Raw genomic sequence first — 22,538 nt, 5'->3', positions numbered from 1 at the left:
TGCAGCCACTAATTGCCTTACAGAGAATAGCCAGGACAGTGCCACACACACACATATATATATATATATATATATATATATATATATATATATATATATATATATATATATATATATATATATATATAGTGTAAAGCATATGCCATTATGAGGCAGGAGGGGGTTACCTACATGAGCAGAGTATCCGGCACACGAGAGGTTAATGGTGTCACCCTTTGCCCGAGTGCCAGGAAATGAAATAGAAATGAGTGCACCCAACCAGGTGGTCCTAATGGCTCGGAAATGTTCGGGTGGGGGCTCCGGATATTTTAATGAATGCTGTGATTGGCTGCGCGAAAGCCGCTTCTCATTGGCTGCCGATGCCGGCACTTGATAAATTGGTGCATAAAAGCCGGGAGACGTGACCCAATACCCTGCACTGAGGGTCCCAGCCGATTCCCGGAGAATGAACCACGTGACCGCTCTACTCTTGCTCCCGCTGCTGCTGCTGAACAGTGTCTGTACCGGCTCCTATGATTCCGACCCGAATGACTCTCAGCTGGGCATCAGGAAGGGCATCAGGCTGGCATCTCAGATCTCAGGTGAGAGAACACACACATATGGGCACACACTGGTGGGGGAGGGGATGGGGAGACGTGACTGCTGTCAGCTGTGGGGAGTTGTCTGGGGAATGTACCGGATTCCTCTGGGTGGCTGCAATTTCCAATTTTGACCATAATGAGTGCGAGTAGCCCTTAAATAGGAGAATGGTACCCACCCACAGCACCCACAGCCATTACACCTCTCCCCAAATGCATGTCAGTCATTATATCATATTTATATATATATGGTCAGATCTGGTTATATCTATATATTGTCCCCATATTTGGTCTTATATATATTCCCCATATCTTTCATTATGTATTCTCTCTTATATATGGACTTTGCTTATTCCCAAAGGTATTTCTGTCAATTTATATCATCTATTGTATATGGACATGGCCTTATTCCCACTAGTATATAGGTCATTATATATATATTCTCTCTTATATATGGCATTCACTTATTCCCAAAAGTATATATGTTATTATACATTCTCTATTATATATGGGATCTGCTTAGTCCCAAAATGATATCAGTCATTACATATATCCTCTAATATATATCGTCTGCCTTATTCCTAACAGTATATCAGTAAAGTCACTTTATCTCTGTGTGTGTGTGTGTATGTATGTATGTATGTGTATATATATATATATATATATATATATATATATATATATATATATATATATATATATATATAATAATGCAAAGAACAGCACTCCATCCCATATATTAACCCAGGTGCACAGTATATATATATATATATATATATATATATATATATATATATATAATTCTTCTGTAAGCAGCCGCACTCGGATCCGGATTTTGTAGTCGTGGGTGCTGGTTCAAATATTATGTAAAGATTTCACATAGAGCCGCACACCAATTTCTTCTTCATAAATCAAGTGATATTTATTTGCATAGATTTGTTTTCCAACGTTTCGGCCCACTTTAGGGCCTTTATCAAGGATCCTTGATAAAGGCCCTAAAGTGGGCCGAAACGTTGGAAAACAAATCTATGCAAATAAATATCACTTGATTTATGAAGAAGAAATTGGTGTGCGGCTCTATGTGAAATCTCTATATATATATATATATATATATATATATATATATATATATATATATATATATATCTCTTCTATTATATATGGGCACTGTCTTATTTATTCCCAAGAGTGCACCAAATATGTATATGTGTGTGTGTGTGTGCATGCGCAATGGTTGAGGTGTATAGAAGGGTAGTCATTAAGGTGCCAGGTCATTGTTTGACAACATGGATAAAATGAATTACTTATATAAATGGAAGAGCCGCTTTGTAGAAAGCCCAGTTCCTAGCTCTAGCTGACTATGGAACGTAGTCCATTCTATATTTGAGTACAGGGGATGGTGGATTCCAGGCGCTAATAATCTCCTCTGTACATTTGTTTGTCTCCCTCAGCAGGAGCAGCAGCAGAAGGGTTAATAGCGAGTGCCTGGAATGTTGCACAGTTGCCAGCATTTGATGGAAAAACCTTTTTATGGCCAGTTTGCTGCTGGGTCTGTATATGATGTGAGGTTAGATCTAAGTGGGCACAGAGTACAGCCACCAGCATCCATGGCATGCCTAATGGTCTGGATCTGTATTCTAGACATAAATAAATAGGATTCATGTGGCAGTTCTACTTTGCTGAAATCCTGCACCCAACTCGGGCTATTGGTAGGCCCCACTGCTGCCACTTCCAAATGATCACCTGCTGTGATTGCGTAGAATGGTCCTATCATGCTGAGCCAGAGGGCTTGTGCTTTAGGATGGTGGCACACGTGGCCACTTGGGGAGATAAGTCGCCCAGCGACAAATTGCCTCTTCTTCAGGCGACTAATCTCCCCACAATGCCACCCCGTCGGCTAGAATGTGAATTGGCGGCGGGATGGCACTTGGATCGTTTCGTTTTTCTAAAGTTACCTCATGAGAAAACTTCGGGCAGCTTCGGAAAGCCTAAGCGTTCCGAGTGCCATTCTGCCGGCGATTTACATTTTAGCCAACGGGCAGACATTTATGGGAGATTAGTCGCCTGAAGACGAGGCAATTTGTTTTTAATCTCCCAGAGTGGCCACCTGTGCTACCACCCTTAGGGTGGTGGCAGACGGGGATATTAGTCACCCAGGCAACTAATCACCCTGTACTGCCTTCCCGCCAGCTAGAATACGAATCGTTGGCAGGATCGCTTCGTATTTCCAAAGTCGCCCGCAGTAGAGCAGATTTGTCACTGGGCGACTAATCTCTTAAAGGGTGGTTTCATCTTAAAGTTATCTTTTAGTATGTTTTATCGTGACCAATTCTAAGCAACTTTTTCATTGGTCTTCATTAGTCATAGGTTTTGGTAATTTGCATCCTTTTTCTGACTCTTTCCAGCTTTCAAATGGGGGTCACTGACCCCATTTAAAAATGAATGCTCTGCAAATATATTGTTACCTTTTATTACTTATATTTCTATCCAGGCCTCTCCTATGCATATTGCAGTCTCTTATTTATATCAGTGAATGGTTGCTAAGGTAATTTGGACGCAATCAACCAGATTGCTGAAATTTACAAACTGGAGAGCTGCCAATTAAAAAGCTAAATAACTCCAAAACCACAAATAATGAAAAAAAGGAAAACCAACTGCAAATTGTCTCAGAATATCCCTCTCTACACCATACTAAAAGTTAACTCAAAGGTGAATAACCCCTTTAAGGAGCAAACATTTGTGCCTGTTCGTGCTGTGCCCATGCAAGGCGTATAGGTGACTATAGACACTATAGAGACATATGATACAGCATGTATTTGTGCAGGGGGAAGGGGCCCCTAAGCTGATCTGGTAACAGCTGTATTTTATGCACGGGAAACTCTATGCTCCGGCCGCTCACAGCTGATGGGATTAAGTGGCCGGTGCAGAGCCGGCACTGCAGAGCTGCACAACTCAGGGCTCTGAATACATTTTTCCCATAGACATTTTCGGTTTATTCGGTAGCTTAAAGGGGAACTATCGTGAAAATGAAAATTTAATATTAGCTTCAGCATACTGAAATAAGAAACTTTCTGATTACAATCAATTAAAAATTTGGTACCGTTTCTGAAATAATCAAGTTTATCTTCGCTATTCCTCTCTCAGCATCTGTTTCTCCTCAATCTGTCTTCATTCAGGAGTTGGGTGTCAAATGAATGATCCAATATATCTTATAGGGGGGGCTCCTTTTGCCTAGAAGATGTATTAGAGCTCACTCTATTAAAATCACCAGAAATCCTGTCTCTCTACATGCAGGATTTGTGCAAAAGGCAGTTATTTTGTTTGTACATGTATGGGACCTGTTATCCAGAATGCTCGGGACCTGGGGTTGTCCGGATAACTGATCTTTCCATAATTTGGATCTTCATACCATAATTCGACTAGAAAATCATGTAAACATTTAATAAATCCAAAAGGCTGGTTTTGCTTCCAATAAGGATTAATTATATCTTAGTTTGGAGCAAGTACAAGCTACTGTTTTATTATTACAGAGAAAAAGGAAATCAATTTCAAAAATCAGATTTTTTTGATTATAATGGAGTCTTTGGGAGACAGCCTTTCCATAATTTAGAGCTTTCTGGATAACGGGTTTCTGGATGACGGATCCAATACCTGTACTGTTATCAATTATTTGAGTGAGCCCTAATGAGCACCCAACTGCTGCAAGAAGACAGAATAAAGAAAAAACAGATGCTGAGAGAGGAATAGTGAGTATAAACTCAATTATTTCAGAAACAATGCTGAATTTTTAATTGATTGTATTCAGAAAGTTTCTTACTTCGGTATGAGGAATCTTATATTAAATTTTAATTTTTTGGGATAGTTCCCCTTTAACCCATTGTACATGTCTTGCCATCTGTATTTGTACCATGAGGCATCCTGGCTCCTCGGATCCAATTGTCCGTGTTGGTCCTGGTAACATTCTCTAGACCAGTGATCCCCAACCAGTAGCTCGTGAGTAACTTGTTGCTCTCCAACCCCTTGGATGTTGCTCCCAGTGGCCTCAAAGCAGATGCTTATTTTTGAATTCCAGGCTTGGAGGCAAGTTTTGGTTGTATAAAAACCAGTGCACTGCCAAACAGAGCCTCAATGTAGGTTGACAATCCACATAGGGGCTGCCAAACGGGCAATCACAGCACTTATTTGGCAGCCCAAGAACATTTTTCATGCTTGTGTTGCTCCCCAACTCTTTTTACTTCTGAATGTTGCTCACGGGTTCAAAAGGTTGGGGATCCCTGCTCTAGGGGGTAAGGAATATCAAACTAGAGGTGTAAGCCTTTTATAAACAGTCCCTGCTGTACAAATACAAGTCCAGCACTACTAGGGCAAATTCTACTGAAATTAAATAAAGTGTATTTTCTCCCCCTCACAATCTTTCCTGGCATATAATGGTGAAAAATGTTGCTCATCACTTATAATGAAATGTGGATGTTTTATGATGACAGTGGAGGTGGTTCGCTGCCTGAATGGAGCATTGCAAGTGGGCTGTGGAGCTTTCGCCTGCCTGGAGAACACCACCTGTGATACAGACGGGCTGTACGACATCTGCAAGGCCTTCCTATACAGTGCTGCCAAGTTTGACACTCAGGTACCATGATTGGCATGAACAATAGAAGGGGGCACCTGCTACGTGCTAATAAATGTGTGACATTATAGAGCAGAAATGGCAATTATTAAAACGATTGGGTGAAAGAAAAACATCATGGAGGTTTAGGTCAATTGGCGTTACAGGTATGGGACCTGTTATCCAGAATGCTCGGGTTTTCTGGATAAGGGATCTTTCCATAATTTGGATCTTCATACCTTGAGTCTACTAGAAAAACATGTAATCATGAAATAAATCCAATAGGCTGGTTTTGCTTCCAATAAGGATTAATTATATCTTAGTTGGGATCAAGTACAACAGGGGTGTCCAACCTTTTGGCTTCCCTGGGCCACATTGGAAGAAGAAAAATGTTCTGGGGCCAAAACTCGAAATAGACACTAACGCTAGCTTTTGATTTATTTTATTGTAATAGTAAAAGAAAAGAGGGTATCATAAACCTAGTGAGATTATTGACATTGTGTTTGAGAAACGAATGTATCAATATCTGGTTCAATGGAAGTAGTTGTAATTCTCAGTGAATTCTCATGGTGCTCATCGGACAATTTTTGTTCTAATTTTACTCTTAGGGGCAGGTTTATCAAGGGTCGAATTTCGAAGTAATTTTTTTTTTTTTTTTTTTTTTTTTGAACCAATCGAAATTTATCAAAAAAATCATTAACGTTTTTAACTTCGGGTGAATAGGTTGTATTCGAATAGTTCGAATCTAAGTTTTAGCGCATTCAATCGAATTCGAATCAAAGTATTTGCCCCAAACTTTAAGTCCACCAAATGACTCTAAATAGGTTCTAGGAGGTCCCCCATAGGCTAAAACAGCAATTCGTCAGGTTTAAGATGGCGAATGGTCGAAATTGAAGTTTTAAAGATACAGTACACTCATATCCATCCTGGGCCGCATGCAGGGGCGCGCCACCAATGAGGCGAGCTGAGACGCTCGCCTCAGGCGGCAACGCCGGAGTGGTTTCCAGGGGCGGCAAAAAGCCGCTCCTGCACCTTTAAGAGCCGAATTTCCGGTTTTTAAACCGGAAATTCGGCTTTACGAATGCGGGAGAGCACAATTGCGCTCTCCGCATTAGTGTTCCTGCCTCCCCTCCCGACAGGTAAGTCGGCGAGGGGGGGCGGCATTGCAGGAGCCGCCTCAGGCGGCCCTAAGGTACGAATCGGCGCTGGCCGCATGTGGCCCTCGGGCCGCGGGTTGGACACCCCTGATGTACAAGGTACTGTTTTATTATCATTACAGAGAAAAGGGAAATACATTTGAACATTTTTGATTATTTGGATAAAATGGAGTCTATGGGAGACATAGTTTGGAGCATTCTGGATAATCTTCTGAATAACGGATGCCGTGCCTTTATGTGCATAGATTTGGACATTCCACTGACAATGTTCACAAAGCATTCACTGGGCAATGGCCGTCACTCCAGCTTGAAACTCCAACTGCTATTTGGTTGCTAAGGCTTAATTACATTAGAAACAATTCGGCAGTTTGGAAGGCAGCATCTGTCTTGTAAGCAGTCAGATGCTGAGCAGCATGTGTCCAGCCCAAAGGCCAGAGATTGACAGACAGATTGTATCTGTCAGATCACAATGGCATTTTATCCTAGAAGAAAGAGCTGCAGTGATCTACAATTCACCCTTTACACCTTTATCGCTCATTGGCAGGCTGGTAGTTAAAGTTCAACAACATCTCTAGGATACCATTCGCCTAGCCACGTTACGGAACTAAGATGGGTCTGCACAACCTGAATTATTTAATGAAAAGTCCCATGGTAAAGTCTCCAGTTCCCATCTTGCTAACAATACCTGGGCGGCCTCCTAAACGCATCACTCGGATTATTCTTCCCATAATTCCATCATTGGGTCCCAGAACACATGTCGTTCTGTCCTCTCGGGATGTTATAAAACAGGTACAGGTATGGGATCCATTATCCGGAAACCAGATATCCAGAAAGTTCCGAATTACGGAAAGGCCGTCTCCCTTAGACTCCAGTATAACCAAATAGTCAAAATTTTTTAAAATAATTTCCTTTTTCTGTGTAATAATAAAACAGTATATTGTACTTGATCCCACTAAGATATAATTAATCCTTATTGGAAGCAAAACCAGTCTTTTGGGTTTATTTAATGTTTACATGATTTTCTAGTAGACTTAAAGTGTAAAGATCCAAATTACAGAAAGACCTGTTATCCAGAAAGCCCCAGGTCCCGAGCATTCTGGATAATAGGTCCCATACCTGTATACAGTTTAGGGCTGATTTATCAGTGGGTGAAAGTTAGAACTCACCATTGGCCACACACTTCTTAAATCCCAGAGGAATGATTAGAATGTTGGTGACTTATTTATTAAGCTGTAAACTCACATTTTGATAAATCTGCCCCTTTATGTATTCAATGAGTAGTAACTCAAAGTACAGGTCTTGGATGTTTTCCAGAAACCCATTATCCAGAAAGCTCCCAATTACAGAAAGGCCACCTCCCGTAGAATCTATTTTATCAAAATATTTAAAAATGGTTACCTTTTTCTGTGTAATAATAAAACAGTATCTTGTACTTGATTCCAACTAAGATATAATTAATCCTTATTGGAAGCAAAACCAGCCTATTGGGTTTATTTAATGTTTACATGGTTTTCTAGTAGATTTAGGGGGTTATTTATTAAAATTAGGGATGCACCGAATCCAGGATTCCGTTCGGTATTCAACCAGGATTCGGCCATTTTCAGCAGGATTCTGATTCGACCGAATCCTTGTGCCTGGCTGAACCGAATTCGAATCCTTAAAATCATGTGACTTTTCGTCATCATGTGACTTTTTTTTCTCTCTTTTACCCTCCCCATCACTGAATTGCATATGCAAATTAGGGTTTTTGATTCAGTTTGGTATTCAGGCGACTCTTTCGCAAAGGATTCAGGGGTTCAGCCGAATCCGAAGGTGCATCCCTAATTTAAATCCGAATTTATCTCATATTTTATTAAAATAAACCACAACTAAACTCCCATGTCCTATTTTAGCTTATTTATAAATAAAAATTAATTGGATTGAGGATAAACTCGACAAAATCAAGCGAAAACCCTAATCGCTCAAATTTTTCAAGCTTTTTCCCAAATCACATTTTTGGAGTTTTTTTCCAAAAACCCTGAAAAAAATCGGATTTTCAGGCTAAACCCAGCTCAGACCACGATAATTTCATATCGAGTTAGGTGCCTCTCCCTTATACTGGACCTCGACAGGTCTGAGATGGTGGATTTTCAGATTAAGGCATTTTGCAGCATCAGGTTATAAATAAATCTTGGAAAATTCTCTTTTTTTTTTTTTTTTTCCTCTAAAAATTTTTTTGAGATTTTAACGTTTGAATTTTAATAAATAACCCCCTAAAAGTATGGTGATCCAAATTACAGACAGACCCATTATACAGAAAACCCCAGTTCCCAAGCATTCTGGATAACGGGTCTCATACCTGTAGTAGGAACTTATAGCAACCAATCAGAATGTTGATTTCTTTAGCCCCTACTCCATTTGACCAGTTTGACCGCTTGCTGGTTGATCACTGTGGGTGAACAAGTGTTTAATTAGTGTCAAACCTCTCAGCAGTCGCTGCCTTTTCACTTCTTTTTCTCATACAGTAGGTTTTAGTGAGCAATTCAATTTTTCCTTTAAGGGTGCGGCCTGTATTACATGTACTGAACTGAAACATTAAAAGCATCACTGGAATAGGTAGAAGGGAGATCCATCAATACCAGTGTGAATGAGTGGGTGCAACACACAAAGGAGCAGATGTGCTGAGCAATAAGTCCTGTTGTCTGTTATTAACACATAAGCACTGGCTCGGTGTGAGTGGGAAAATGCCTATATGTGATCCAAAATTGAAGAAGGAAAAGGAACTCCAGCAGAATTACTGCAAATAAACTTGAATTCCGGGTGGTGGCAAACACAACATGTTTCCGGCACAATACCCTTTATCAAGTGATTACAGGACCTTTAACAAGCGCACCTATGTGAGGCTTCTTACATATTCAAAAGCATTCGCGTGTATAGATGTTCTATTATATATAAAAAATATATATGCTTTTGTTAATGGTCCTGTAATCACTTAATAAAGGGTATTGTAGCCGAAACATGTTGTGTTTGCCACCACCCGGAATTAAAGTTTATTTGCAGTAAAGCTGGCCATGGACACAAAGATTCGATCATACGAATCAAGGATTCTTACGATTTTCGGACCATGTGTGGAGAGTCCCGACATTTTTCGTCCCGCCGAGATCGGACAGGTTAAAAGATTTCTGTCGGCTGACGATAATATCTCTGCGTGTGTTATTACCAATCTGACGATTTTTATTGGGAAACTGTCACTAGCTTTGGTCGGACATAACTATCATACGATTGCTGTCAGGGGCAGAACATCGCCTCATCTGTTCTTTTTCTACTTTATTTGATCTGAATGGTTAGTGGCAGGTCTGGAGATGGAGAAGTCTGATCGTTCAAGGATTCGAACAATCGGATCTTTGCATCTACGACCAGCTTAATTCTGCTGAAGTTCCTTTTCCTTCTTCAATCTTGGATCGCATGTAGCAGTTGCAGCACAGAGCAACCGTAAAGGAATTGGACGCAATTCGTTAGAAATTCGTACTGACCACCATCCTCCTCTTCTATTTGGCCATGCCTATGCTATATATCAAAGCAACAAATAAGAGGAACATTGGTGTGGGAACATGTTGGGTACCTTGAGAACTGGGCAAGAGTGCAATGGGCTCTGCTAATCTTTGTTTTACATTCCTCCCGCAGGGCAAGGTGTTTGTGAAGGAGAGCCTAAAGTGTATAGCCAATGGGGTCACATCCAAAGTGTTCCTGTCAATCAGGAGATGCTCCAGCCAACAGCGGATGATCTCAGAAGTGCAGCAGGACTGTTACACTAAGATGGAGATCTGCACCGTGGCGCAGTACAACCCCGACGCCATCACAGAGGTGGTGCATCTCCCGCAGCACTTCTCCAACAGGTCAGTCCAATCAAGTTGGCTGGTCGAGGGCACACTTTTACAGAAAGCTTTATAGATATATATCTATGGGATCCATTATCTGGAAACCCCTTATTCATAAAGCTGCAATCTCATTGCCGTGAAAGGGGTGACTCACCATTAAGTAACGTTTAGTATGTTATAGAATGACCAATTCTAAGCAAGTTTTCAATTGGTCTTCATTATTTATTTTTTATAGTTTCTAAATTACTTGCCTTCTTCTTCTGACTCTTTCCAGCTTTCAAATGGAGGTCAGTGACCCCATCTAAAAACAAATGCTCTGTAAGGCTACACATTTATTGTTATTGCTACTTTGTATTACTCCTCTTTCTATTCAGGCCTATTCCTATTCATATTCCAGACTCTTTTTCAAATCAATGCATCGTTGCTAGGGTAGTTTGGACCCTAGCAACCAGATGGCTGAAATTGCAAACTGGAGAGCTGCTGAATAAAAAGCTAAATAACTCAAAAATAACACAAATAATAAACATAGTTTCAGAACATCACTCTCTACATCATACTAAATGCTATCTCAAAGGTGAACTACCCCTAACCCCTACTAATTGATTTACTTTTTTTCCTTTGAATAATTCCCATCGATTCTATAAACAAGACCATAGGCTTCCTTTAGAGATAGACTGACTGCAGGCTGAAACCACAACTAAAGTTGTTAGTGTAGCTGCCATAGTGCACACTCCACACCTAAACCCCAGGTAGTCTGGGTGTGTCGCCCCTACCCAAGCCCCAGCATTTGGAAAAGAAGAATTAGTGACTCAGCTGGAGCCGCAGCATTGATGTAACCAGTTCTTTTGCAACTTTTCCATTGTGATTTTAGCAGGTTTCCTATTTGCCTTCTGGGACAGAAACGACACAAAGAGCTTGTCATAACATCCTATTTGCTCATCTGAGCTATTGGCATGGATTACAGTATCATATATATATATATATATATATATGTATATATGTATGTATGTATGTGTGTGTGTGTGTTACGCAAGGCTTGGGCTGTACATCCGCCTGTGTCACTGCATGCTTTTTCCATTCTCAGAGACAAAGCTTGCCTATTTCCAACATTATTGATATGATATTTCTCATACATAAGCATTTTATTCATTTTGTGTGAGGGAATGCCCTGCCGAGGTGCAGCCTTGTGGTGTATGGTGTAAAGGAGAATGCTTTTTCCCTTAATTTGGCCACAGGGGGCAGCAATTATTAGAGTAACTAAAGGTGGCCATACACGGATAGATCCGCTCGTTTGGCGATGTCGCCAAACGAGCGGATCTCCCTCCGATATGCCCACCTTGAGGTGGGCAATATCGGGCTGATCCGATCGTGGGCCCTAGGGCCCAACGATCGGATCCTAGCGTTCGCCAAACGGGCGGTCGGATCGCGGGACCGCATCAACGAACAGATGCGGCCGCGATCCGACGGGATTTTTAATCCCATCCGATCGAGATCTGGCCGACTTTCGGCCAGATCTCGATCGGGGAAGCCCGTCGGGGGCCCCATACACGGGCCAATAAGCTGCCGACTTGGTCTGTCGGCAGCTTTTATCGGCCCGTGTATGGCCACCTTAAAGAGTCCATGGATGAGGTTTCAGTAACTATTAGAGCCCATGGATGAGGTTTTAGTGCCAGAACACTCACCCCTGTATGACAGGCATAAACCTAAATACACACTCAGATAAGGCTCCCCATGCAGAGTAACCCATGCTAATGTTTTGCTAAGAAAATAAACATACAAAAGGGTTGGCTAACTCTGCTTTATATTCTGATGACATGATCCTGTTGTTCCATGCACAGCCTTTATCCTTGTTTCCATTCTGCCCTCTACATTTACAGTATGTTCTCTTTAAGGGTTTCTTCTCATGTCTTTCCTTCTTTCTACTTCAACTCTTTTCCTCACTTCTTATACAGTATGTTACCTTCTTCTCTGCATCCCAAATATGGGGATCTTACATTCTTCACATTTGTCTTTCTCCTTTTATTCTATCGATTTTTTTTATTTCTTTCTTTCTTTTACCTCCATAGCTTCTGTTGTCTCCTTTACCTAGTACCTATCTCTCCCCACTGTTACCCAGCTGCTCTTCTTATTTTGTTTTCTTTCCCACTCTTCATTTTTATGTTCTTGTATCCACTTTTCTTTACCCGCTCTCATTTCTCCTCTGCTCCCCCTCATTCCCTTACCATTTCTCATTTGCTGCTCTTTTGCCTCTCACCATTTATGACTTTAGACGGGGTGAAATCACACACAGGCTGATTTCAGCTCCTCGCTACTAGAAGTATCTATCCTCTTCTTGTTTCGTGTCCAGTTGCCTTGTGTCCACCTAAGAGCGAAAAAATGAGGCAGATTTTCGGTGCATTTTTTAATCAAAATCTACCAACTGTGTTTGTGCCGGAGCCAACATAAGGCTTCCGGATGCGGCACAAGAAGAGGATACTGCTAGCAGTGAGGGGCTGTATTCGGTTTGTGGATATGGCCCTCTCTTGCCCTAGCCTATGATTTCAGTCCCATTCCTCCCCTATCTGTCCATTGTTCACCATTTTTATTCTTTTCTCTTACATTCCCTTTCTTCCCTTGTCTTATCTGTGAATCATCTTCCATTGCCAGTTGGGCAGCCCTGAGCGATTGATAAAATTAATATAAGGGTCTGGCCACACAAGCAGATTCAGGGATATTAGTTGCCCCAGCGACAAATCTCCTCTTCTTCAGGGCAACAATCTCCCCGAATTGCCTTCCCCTGCCCTCCGCTGGCTAAAATGAAAATCAACTGCGGCAATGCACACTCATTGCTTCGTTTTCCGAAGTCGCCCGAAGGTGACTTCGGAAAATGAAGCGTCGCGTGGGCATTCGTGCAGGCAATTTCCAGACCCTAAGGCTACTGCCACACCAGACTGATTCTCACCCAGCAGAAATCCACTGTTTGTGCCTACCCGGGCCAACACAATGACACCAGCTGCAGTGACAAGGGTAGGCTGAGGCAAACGTAGGGGCTGATTCTCAACCTGGTCTGGCAATTGCTTAAGTCTCTTATGATTTACCCAAAAAAGTGAATCAGTGGGACAACAAAGGTTGCTGGCTGTATTCCAGTCAGTCTGACATCAAGTCAGAGAGGCTTGAAAATCCCATTGGACGAGAAGTGCATAACCACATTGAGGCAATAATCAGCTGACAGGTTTCCAGAGGCCCCAATGGATGATCAGATCATTGGCCCTGGGCTAATGATTGGATCAGTCCAATTGTGGTCCATAATGTGGTTGTCTAAATAGGGCCGTATATGGCCTTTCTGGATCCCTCTGTAACTGGGCCATTTATCATGTATTTGGCTATGCAGCCTATAGCAATAAACCTGTATCATAAATGTGGTAGTATACGGGCTCCATGACACCTGTGCATGGCTTTATGTTGATTCCTTTTATTGTTGCAGATATTACAACACCCTACTGCGAAGCCTTCTAGACTGCGATGAAGAAACTGTGTCTGCTGTGAAGAGCAGTCTGATGGAACAGATCGGACCCAATCTAGCCAGCCTCTTCCAGGTTCTGCAGGGTGACAAGTGCGCCCAGATCCAGCCCCGAATGGACTTTAACCGTAAAAGAAATATTGATCCCCAGAAGCTGCGCGTATACCTCCGTAATCTCCGAGGGGAAAGCTCAAGTCTTGTCACTGATACCCAAGGGTCTACAGAAGATGACTAGCATCGCTGAAGCTGAAAGCCAGGATTGGAAGGCTTTAGAAGTAGAAGATCCTCCTCACTGGATGTAAATTAAGTTTTAAATGCAATCGTAGGCCCTTGTTAGCTGATCACAGTATTGGAGTAAATATAGTATACATACATATATATGATGCTCAGGCAACTGTGCATGGAAAGCACTTACAGTTTAATACCTACAACGTTCTCATTATTACTGACTTGACCACTTTTGCAGGTGAATTTTAAGCACACTGGGCAGGGCCTAGGCGAATCAGTTAAGGGATTTGTGTCTCTTAAAGAAACGGTAACATCAACAAATGAAATTGTTTTAAAGTAACACAAATATAATGCAGTGTTGCCCTGCACTGTTAAACTGCTGTGTATGATTTAGAAACACTACTATTGTTTATATAAATAAGCTGCTGTGTAGCAATGGAGGCCGCTATTCAAATTATAAAAAGCTCAGGTTACACAGCAGATAAGCTCTGTAGAACATAATGGTGTTATCTGTTATCCACTATTTAACCTGTGCCATATAGCCTTTTTTCAATTTCTGCCATTGCTACACAGCAGCTTGTTTATATGAACTATAGTAGTGATCTGAAGTAAACACATCAGTTTGTCCAGTGCAGGGCAACAGTACGTTATATTTTCATTACTTTAAAACACTTTCATTTTTTGGTGTTACTGTTCCTTTATGGAAATTGTTAAGGGTACAGACTGGGCAGGGCCTGGGTAATTCATTCTCCTCCACCCCCTTCCCATTATTTATTTTATGCCCGTATATTATTATTATAAGTTTCAGACCAATGGCACACAGGGCATATTTCAGTTCCGAAATTCACAACTGCCGCTTCCTTTTCACTTCAACAGGACATTTGTTACATAGATGATGGTACTAGTGCTTTTCAGCTCAAAATTCCTCTATTATTGGGCAGAAAAGCTCCAGTGCCATTGCTGTTCATCATTTCCCATTGTGGTATATTGGAAGTGGGACTGGTGAATTTAAGCACTATAGCCCTACAAAATGAATAAGTTCATAACTTCATCATATGGCCACCTTCCCATTCATGTCACTGTCAGCTGCATGAAAACACAGGCTTTGGCTGGAGATTGGAGGTGTTTTGAAGGCGGTTTTGAAGGCGGTTTAAGTGTTTTAGATAACATCCCCAAAATAAAACATGTGCCATAACACAAACCAGTTTTTCAAATAATTTTTCATAATAAATGCTGTGGTAGAGTGACCAAAACAATGTGGGAAAATGTGTGTTTTACCTTTAAGTTCTCCTTAGTGGGAGAGGTAGGCACCAGGAAGTGTGTTCATAAAGAGAGAATAGGTTCTCTCATTAAAGGTTTTGGCAGCCAGATTCTGGAAAGAACAGGCAAGCCAGGTACTCCGATCCAGAAGTCCAGCTCATGGATTAGAGCTCACCTTCCACAGGAAGGCTGTCCTGTGGAAAGGTATTTAGGTCTAGTGAGGCTGTTAGGAAACTCTCTCAGAGCAGGACACAGAGCAGGAAGGACACCTGCCTGTGTAAGGAACTCCCAGAGGGGCTGGGGGTGCCATTTGCTACTGCAGGGTGCAGAGAGAGGAGACCAAGTGACAGAGGGTCTGTCTGTCTGACTGAGGAAAGCCAGGAGGCTGAGCAATCCCCCAGGAGATTCGTGAGTACAGGGGTGACCCCTACTTATGTGTTTGCTTACTGGTAGTCCACAAGGGGCCCAGTTTAGTAAGGGAACCCTTCAGGTGTGAAGGTAGCGCCCAGTGGGCAGGATTTATTTTTATTATTTGTTTTGTATCCTGAAATGGTCACCCCTGTGTGTAAATAAACTGCCTTAAAGAGAAGAGAAGTGTCTGTCGTGGATCCCGCAGCTTACAATGCCCAAGAGCTGTTGCATTCCTGGATAGGAGCCATTGAAAGGGGCAAATGCTACTGAAGATCATTAGGGCATTACAGCAGGAGCATGGGTCGGTGTATTGGTGAACTTGAATTGTTTCGTTGTTCAGTAAACAAATTCTCCAGAAATAAATTCTATATTTATTATTGTGCACTCTCCAATTCGTTCTTTCACATCATCATTGTTAATAATGGCTGCCTTATATTTTACAACAGACGGGCGGCTGTGGCTTGAAGATGTTATGTAGTGTGTGACTTATTAAATGTATGCTGCTAATCCCATGTTACCATAACTTAATTGTTACTTGTGTAATATAGAAATGTATGTCATTCCATGCTGTTGGTCATGGCCAATTCTGACAAACAGGAGTTCAGGGCACTAAAAATGTGACCAGCCCTGTTGGAGGCAACAATCTGGAAACTGAAGTTCATGCTAAAGCTACCCATGTTTGTCTGGCAACCGCCCCTGAAGTAGGAGAGACCCTTCTGATAGTGACAGCGATGTGGTCCTCATCAGACAGAATTTTCAAACATGCCCGATAGATATCTAGTTGAGTTTTGGCAAATAACACCTAAGGTTGTTTTAGAGAAGAAATAATTATCCATTATGGTCTTTTACACTTGGGGGATTCAAGGGAGTGCTGCCCCTTTAGTGAACATTTGGACTGAATCGAAGACTCCTTTGGGTAGAAGCTCAATAAAAAATCTTACAAACCATGATAGGACAAAGTAATGAGGAAGAAAAGAAGAGGAGGTCAGATGCAGAGGTAGGGTTGCCTCCTTGCTGGTATTTTGCTGACCTACCTGCTAAAATAGTGTCTGAAGCCAGTTAATCATAGGGAAGGAAGAAAAAAAGGGGGTCCAAAAAAGGTGGCACGAAGGAGCTTCTCCGGTTCTGGAAGTTGAGATGTAGGAAGTATATGGTTTGTTAAGAGATGTGATCATTTTAGCAGCTTGGATTGAATGTAAGAGGATGTGGGGAACCAGGGGACATATTTGCACAGGGGCACATCCCATAGGGTTGGGCGAGATGGAGGGATGTGTACTGGGACTTTGTTTATAACAGGGTGATGTGAAGAAAGACTGGAATTCTTAAAAGGGAGAAAGCTACAGCTGTTTAGAAAGAATATAGGGGAGTGTTAAGATTTTTCTGTACTAATAAATAGTTGAATTAGGAAGGGATTTTATGTCAGGTATGAAAAGGAGAGTTATGTACTGCACTTGGTGATGGTTGGGGAAGTCAGGGAACATGATCCATGGACCCGAGAGGGTCTAAATATAAATGGGCTTCACCAGACAAGAGCTGTGGCTTAAACATATCCCAATTTTTAGAATATCAAGCAAAATAGCTATCATGCCTACAGGAATTGTGCCCTAGAATTAAATGTATTGGTTTTGCCGGTGGTCATACCACCAAATATATGCATTTAACTGCAATTGGGTTCCCAGTGGACAAAAATGCTGAGAAAAACTATAAAATGGATTATGATTAGATCGGGGATACGGCTCGAGTTTTTTTAGTGCCTCTGTGTGTACATACATTTTTGTTGTTCTGTTGGGCTAATATTTGCATTCTGAACTCCGATTAAGAGATTTCCCCCGAAAACATCACATTTCTGTTGAGGTCTCACATAATTAGAGAATCTACTTTATTCCCATCTGCTGTAAAGTTGTTACTCCTTTAACTCACTTTTTTTTTAATCATAGACACCAACACATTTCACACCACATGCTTTTCCCCACTACCTACCTAATCCCTGAATGTGCCTTTTTTTCTGTAATGCGCTTCTTCCTGTTCTGCTTTCTGTGAGCGGTTCTGAGTCATAACAACTGAAGGCAGACCATGGGCACCGACCCACCCAAGAGTACTGGCTTCTAGGATCCATTGAGAAGAAGTGCAGGTTGTGTATATCATCATAATATGAGCTTCCTTCGTCTCTTTCCCTGCTGAATGAATAAGAGAAACGTGATACAACCGGGTAACCCAAGACAATCAGAGAATTTACATATTATTAAAAGCCTTTCTTAATGATAAATAATATTTTGTTCTCTTGTGAAATATAAGTAACAGTAAGGGGCACATTTACTTAGGGTCGAATTTCGAGGGTTAATTAACCCTTGATATTCGACTGTCGAAGTTAAATCCTTCGAATATCGAAGTCGAAGGATTTACCGTATATCGTTCGATCGAACGGTTAAATCCTTCGAATCGAACGATACGAAGGATTTTAATCCATCAATCGAACGATTTTCCTTCGATCAAAAATTTGTTAGAAAGCCTATGGGGAACTTCCCCATAGGCTAACATTGATGTTCGGAAGGTTTTAGTTGGCGAAGAAGGGGGTCGAAGTTTTTTTTAAAGTGACAGTACTTCGACTATCGAATAGTCGAACGATTTTTAGTTCGATTCGAAGGTCGAAGTAGCCAATTCGATGGTCAAAGTAGCCAAAAAAATAGTTCGAAATTCGAAGTATTGTGTCCCCTAATGATGTCTTAGAAACAAAGGAATGTACTTGCATTGAATTACTACACGGCGCGTATAGGTTTTACATAAAGGAGAGGAAATCAACACTTACTACGGGTAAGTAGGAGACAAGTGGGTGGCATAAGGCATTTATTCATACTGTTGGGTCTCGTGTTCCTATTATCAGCTTCTGTGCTGCTTTGGTGGAACTATACCAATGAATGGGCCCATGGAAACTGCTGATTGATCTGTAAATCAATGTGCCAAATTTAACTGAATTATTGTAGAATAAAGTTCTTGAGAATGGCTCTCTCTGTTTTTTGAGTATATTAATGTATCACAGAAAAAGGGTGAACCAACCCAGCCATGCACTTGCAAATGCTCAGTCCCTTTTTTAGAACATAACAGGCCTTTCTTTTATGTCACAGTCTGACAGGGGTTTAGATTGGGGTTCCATGGCCTGACTTACAAATGTCATGCCTTCAAAGGCAAAGAAGTAAACTCACCGTCCTGGATGGGCACCCACATATCAAAGTGCACAAATCTTATACAGGCATGGGACCTGTTATCCGAAATGCTCAGGTACTGGGGTATTCCAGATAACGAATCTTTCCTTAATTTGGATCTTCATACTTTAAGTCTACTAGAAAATCATGTAAACATTTCATAAACCCAATAGGTTTTGCTTCCAATAAGGATTAATTATATCTCAGTTGGGATCAAGTAGAAGCTACTGTTTTATTATTACCGAGAAAAAGGAAATCTTTTTTTAAAAATTGGATTTTTTGGGTAAAATGGAGTCAATAGGACATGGCTTTTCCTTAATTCTTTCTGGGTAACCAGTTTTCAGAAAACGGATCCCATACCTGTAGTGCTATAAACCGATACTAAAACCCTCCTGATATGCCCATTGCGATATTTACTGCAAACAACTATTATGATCACCAGTTCCTTAAAACCTCATTATGATTTTTTTATAGTCTACTATGTTCTACAATATAAGTCCAAGGGCCTTTGGCGGGTGAACGCTGCTGGGAGTTGTAGTTTAACAAGATCTGGCTATCTATAGTCCTGACGTATTTGTGGTTTGGTAAACTCAAGATCAGGGCAGTACATTTTCCAGGACTTAAAGTAGTCTAGGAGTGCAATTGGCGTTCCCAGTCGAGAGGATATGACTTTTAAGAGACACCAAAAAAGATGCTAGTTCTGTTTTTCTGAATAAGTCGACTTCCGCTCACAGTTTTTTGGACAGATTCATGGAAAGTTTAACCACAATTGGTAACAGAACTGGAAAACGCTGTGGGCGAGAGGACCCCGTGTGCCAGCTTTAATGACATGAATGCAAAACCACAGCATGCCGACTGCTGCTCAAGTGCCCATGGCTCAGCAAGCACCTGCCTCAAAACACAGCCACAACCATTGTAGGTGCAGATAAGTCAATGTAGAGCAGCCGGGATGTGAATAAAAAAAAATGTGGGTCACATGCCCCTTTCATCCAAGACCTGAGTTACAAGAAGTGGAATTTGATAATGACATGGTCCGTCTCTTCAAAATTAACTATATCAATCCAGCAGGTCTGAGCTTCCGCCCTCCTGTTGGTTTTGAGCTGCATCCTGACCAGCTGTTTGTGGGATATTGTAGAATAAGAATTAAAATTCTTAAAAATTATTTCCTTATTTCTGTGTAATAATAAAACAGTACCTTGTACTTGATCCCAACTAAGATATAATTCATCTTTATTGGAAGCAAAACAATCCTGTTGGGTTTATTTACGGGGGAATGTGATAAAATTCGGTAACTGAAAATGCAAAAAAGTAATGCCTTTACGCAAACAAATATTGCTTTGCGCAAACCCGGAAACTATTTAGTGACCACTTCCGACAGTGGAAGAAAGTTTATGAATTTGATATCTTGCGCCAATGCGCAGTTAATGTAATAAAAATTTTTACTGAAAAAGTTGTTTGCTCCAAAAGATCGAGACACCTTCAAACACTTCTTAAAAGTGGGTAATGCGCAAATAAAATTCGTAATTCAAGAACAGTTGAAGGAGGAATATTACATTGTGAGATGTGGATTTTTATTCTTATTGGTTTTATCTTTGCGACATTTATTACACTCCCCCTTTAATTTTTAAATATTTTTTTAGTAGACTTAAGGTATGGAGATCCATGTTACAGAAAGATTCATTTTTCAGAAAACTCCAGGTCCTGAGCATTTTGGGTAACAGATGCCATATTTGTATCAGTCAGCTTTATTTCTAGCAATATGAAGCCAACAGGGTAGAAACAAACTAAGGGTAAGTCTGGGGCAGTGGGTGAGCAAATTACATGATCAGGTGTAGGGGGTGTTTGGGGAGCGGGGGCTGGCAGAGGCTTGCCTTGGGCAACCACACAACCTTAGGCCTGGCACTGGAAGCCAAGAATATGATTCAGAGCAACCGTTTTTGGGGTAGCATTGGGTGGGGGTCATTTCTAAATGGATCACAGCGTTGGTACTGTGCACAGTGACATACCTGAGACTTCATTCAGCATCATATTATCCAGCTTCATTCCAGAGAAACAGTGGAGGAGTGCATCCAAAAAAGGAGGAGCGTCAGGAGATGCTTTCTGTATCCGTCACTTGATCCTCTGGCCAGATGACCAGCAATCCCAAATCACTATACTAGCAGGGTAAAACTGCTAATATATGTAGGGGTCTGGTAAATTATCCACCTGTAATAATATTGGCAGGCAAATCCCCAGTGGTGTTCACAATAGTGACCAGTAGATGCCACTGTGCTAAAGTATAAAACCCTTGGTAGCCATGCACTCCGGGTCCATCTTGTGCTGGCTCTAGCCTGAGCAGGCAGGTAGAGCTCGAGTGGAACCTAGAAAGGTCAGGTCTAGTAAGTATAGGCTACTCACCTTAAGAGGTCACTCTAGGAGTGACAGATAGACAGGCTATTTAGCTGAGCAGCTTTAGGCTCCGACGAGGAGAGTCAGAAGGATTAAGATCCTGGGTACTAATTGCCCAGAAGTAGGGACTAAGTGACTTAAGGATGTAGTGATTCCCCTGGGTTCCACTTAGGGTGAAGGCTGAAAGCTGGGTGTACCTTCATTGCTGCTATGTATGTTCCCTTCCCTGTGGGGATTAATGTTGACCAAAGGTGCTGTGAGTATATGCAAACTTCAGTGTTGATGTATGCTGTTTTGCTCTTATGTACTCTCCATGACAATTGTATTGTTCAATAAATATGTTTATTGCTTAAGTTATAAGAACCACTGTTGCCCAATTATTGCACCCTGCATTTAGTTACAGTTAGACAACACCCTGCCTCCACACTGATTGCGAGGGCTTACTCCCTAAGATTTAAGGTCTCATCCAGAGCACAGTATTGGGAGTGAAGCTCATAGTTGGAGAACGGTGCACTCAATTTACTATAGCGCTACATATCATAAAAAGAAATGGAAATACTGAAATGATGTTAACTGCAAAATTGAGAGCTCCAAACAATTGTACCTTCATTTGTTTGGGGGTGTTCAGTTCCCCTTTGTGCGATGTTACAAGCTGTAATCCATCTCTGCAGCTGGGCTTGTAAAGGATGGAATTTTTCCATGTAATTTATGGGTCTCAGGAAGAATCAAGGCACAAACAGGTTTATTCCCATATGCAGTATTTATCATTGCACAACTTGTCAGATCTTAGGGAAATGAGCACTAGTTTCAGTCTGTGCCAGGTTATTTACGCCGCTGCAAGAGGAAAATATTTGGCATAAAATAAACAGAGCCATGCGCTGGCTCGGCAAAGATTAAAGGCTGGTCCCACAGAAAGTAACAATCAGATCCTGAGTCAAGTGACTTCCAAAATGCTGGGGTCTGGTCGTGGAGTAGGCACTGTTAAAGAGGTAATAGCTGGGATAGACGAGGAGCAAGTACATTGCAGATAAATTTGTAATACCAGCCCAGCCCTGGATGGTATTTTTCTGGCAGGTAGCGACCCTAGTGTGCGGTGGATGAGGTGATATCTATATGCCTCCCCCCACGAGGGGTTGGCTTGAAGCCTGCGGCAGGCCCGGACTGGCAATCTGTGGGTTCTGGCAAATGCCAGAGGGGCTGCTATAAGGTGCCATAGACACTCACTATTTAGTGGGCTGGTGGGGGCTGTTTGGGCCTCTGTGTGGGCTGATTGGGCCTCTGTTTACCTGAAATGCCAGGGCCTATTTTTATTCTCAGTCCAGCCCTGGCCTGCAGGCAGGGCCACCATCATAAATCA

General features: G+C 41.6%; 1 protein-coding gene across 1 annotated transcript; it reads left to right on the top strand.

The window, feature by feature from the left end:
- The first annotated feature begins 432 nt into the window (after positions 1–432).
- Positions 433–15,771, top strand: stc1.L (stanniocalcin 1 L homeolog). The gene is given in 4 exon segments (NM_001093053.1): positions 433–581; positions 5,063–5,205; positions 10,002–10,213; positions 13,659–15,771. Coding segments are annotated over 4 exon segments (762 nt in total). The 5' UTR covers positions 433–445; the 3' UTR covers positions 13,930–15,771.
- Positions 15,772–22,538: the final 6,767 nt, after the last annotated feature.

The sequence above is a fragment of the Xenopus laevis genome, chromosome 3L, assembly GCF_017654675.1.
Source record: "Xenopus laevis strain J_2021 chromosome 3L, Xenopus_laevis_v10.1, whole genome shotgun sequence".
In the NCBI taxonomy this organism is placed as follows: Eukaryota; Metazoa; Chordata; class Amphibia; order Anura; family Pipidae; genus Xenopus; species Xenopus laevis.
The sequence above is the reverse complement of the archived record's forward strand: the minus strand, read 5'-3'. Positions and strand labels throughout refer to the sequence as shown.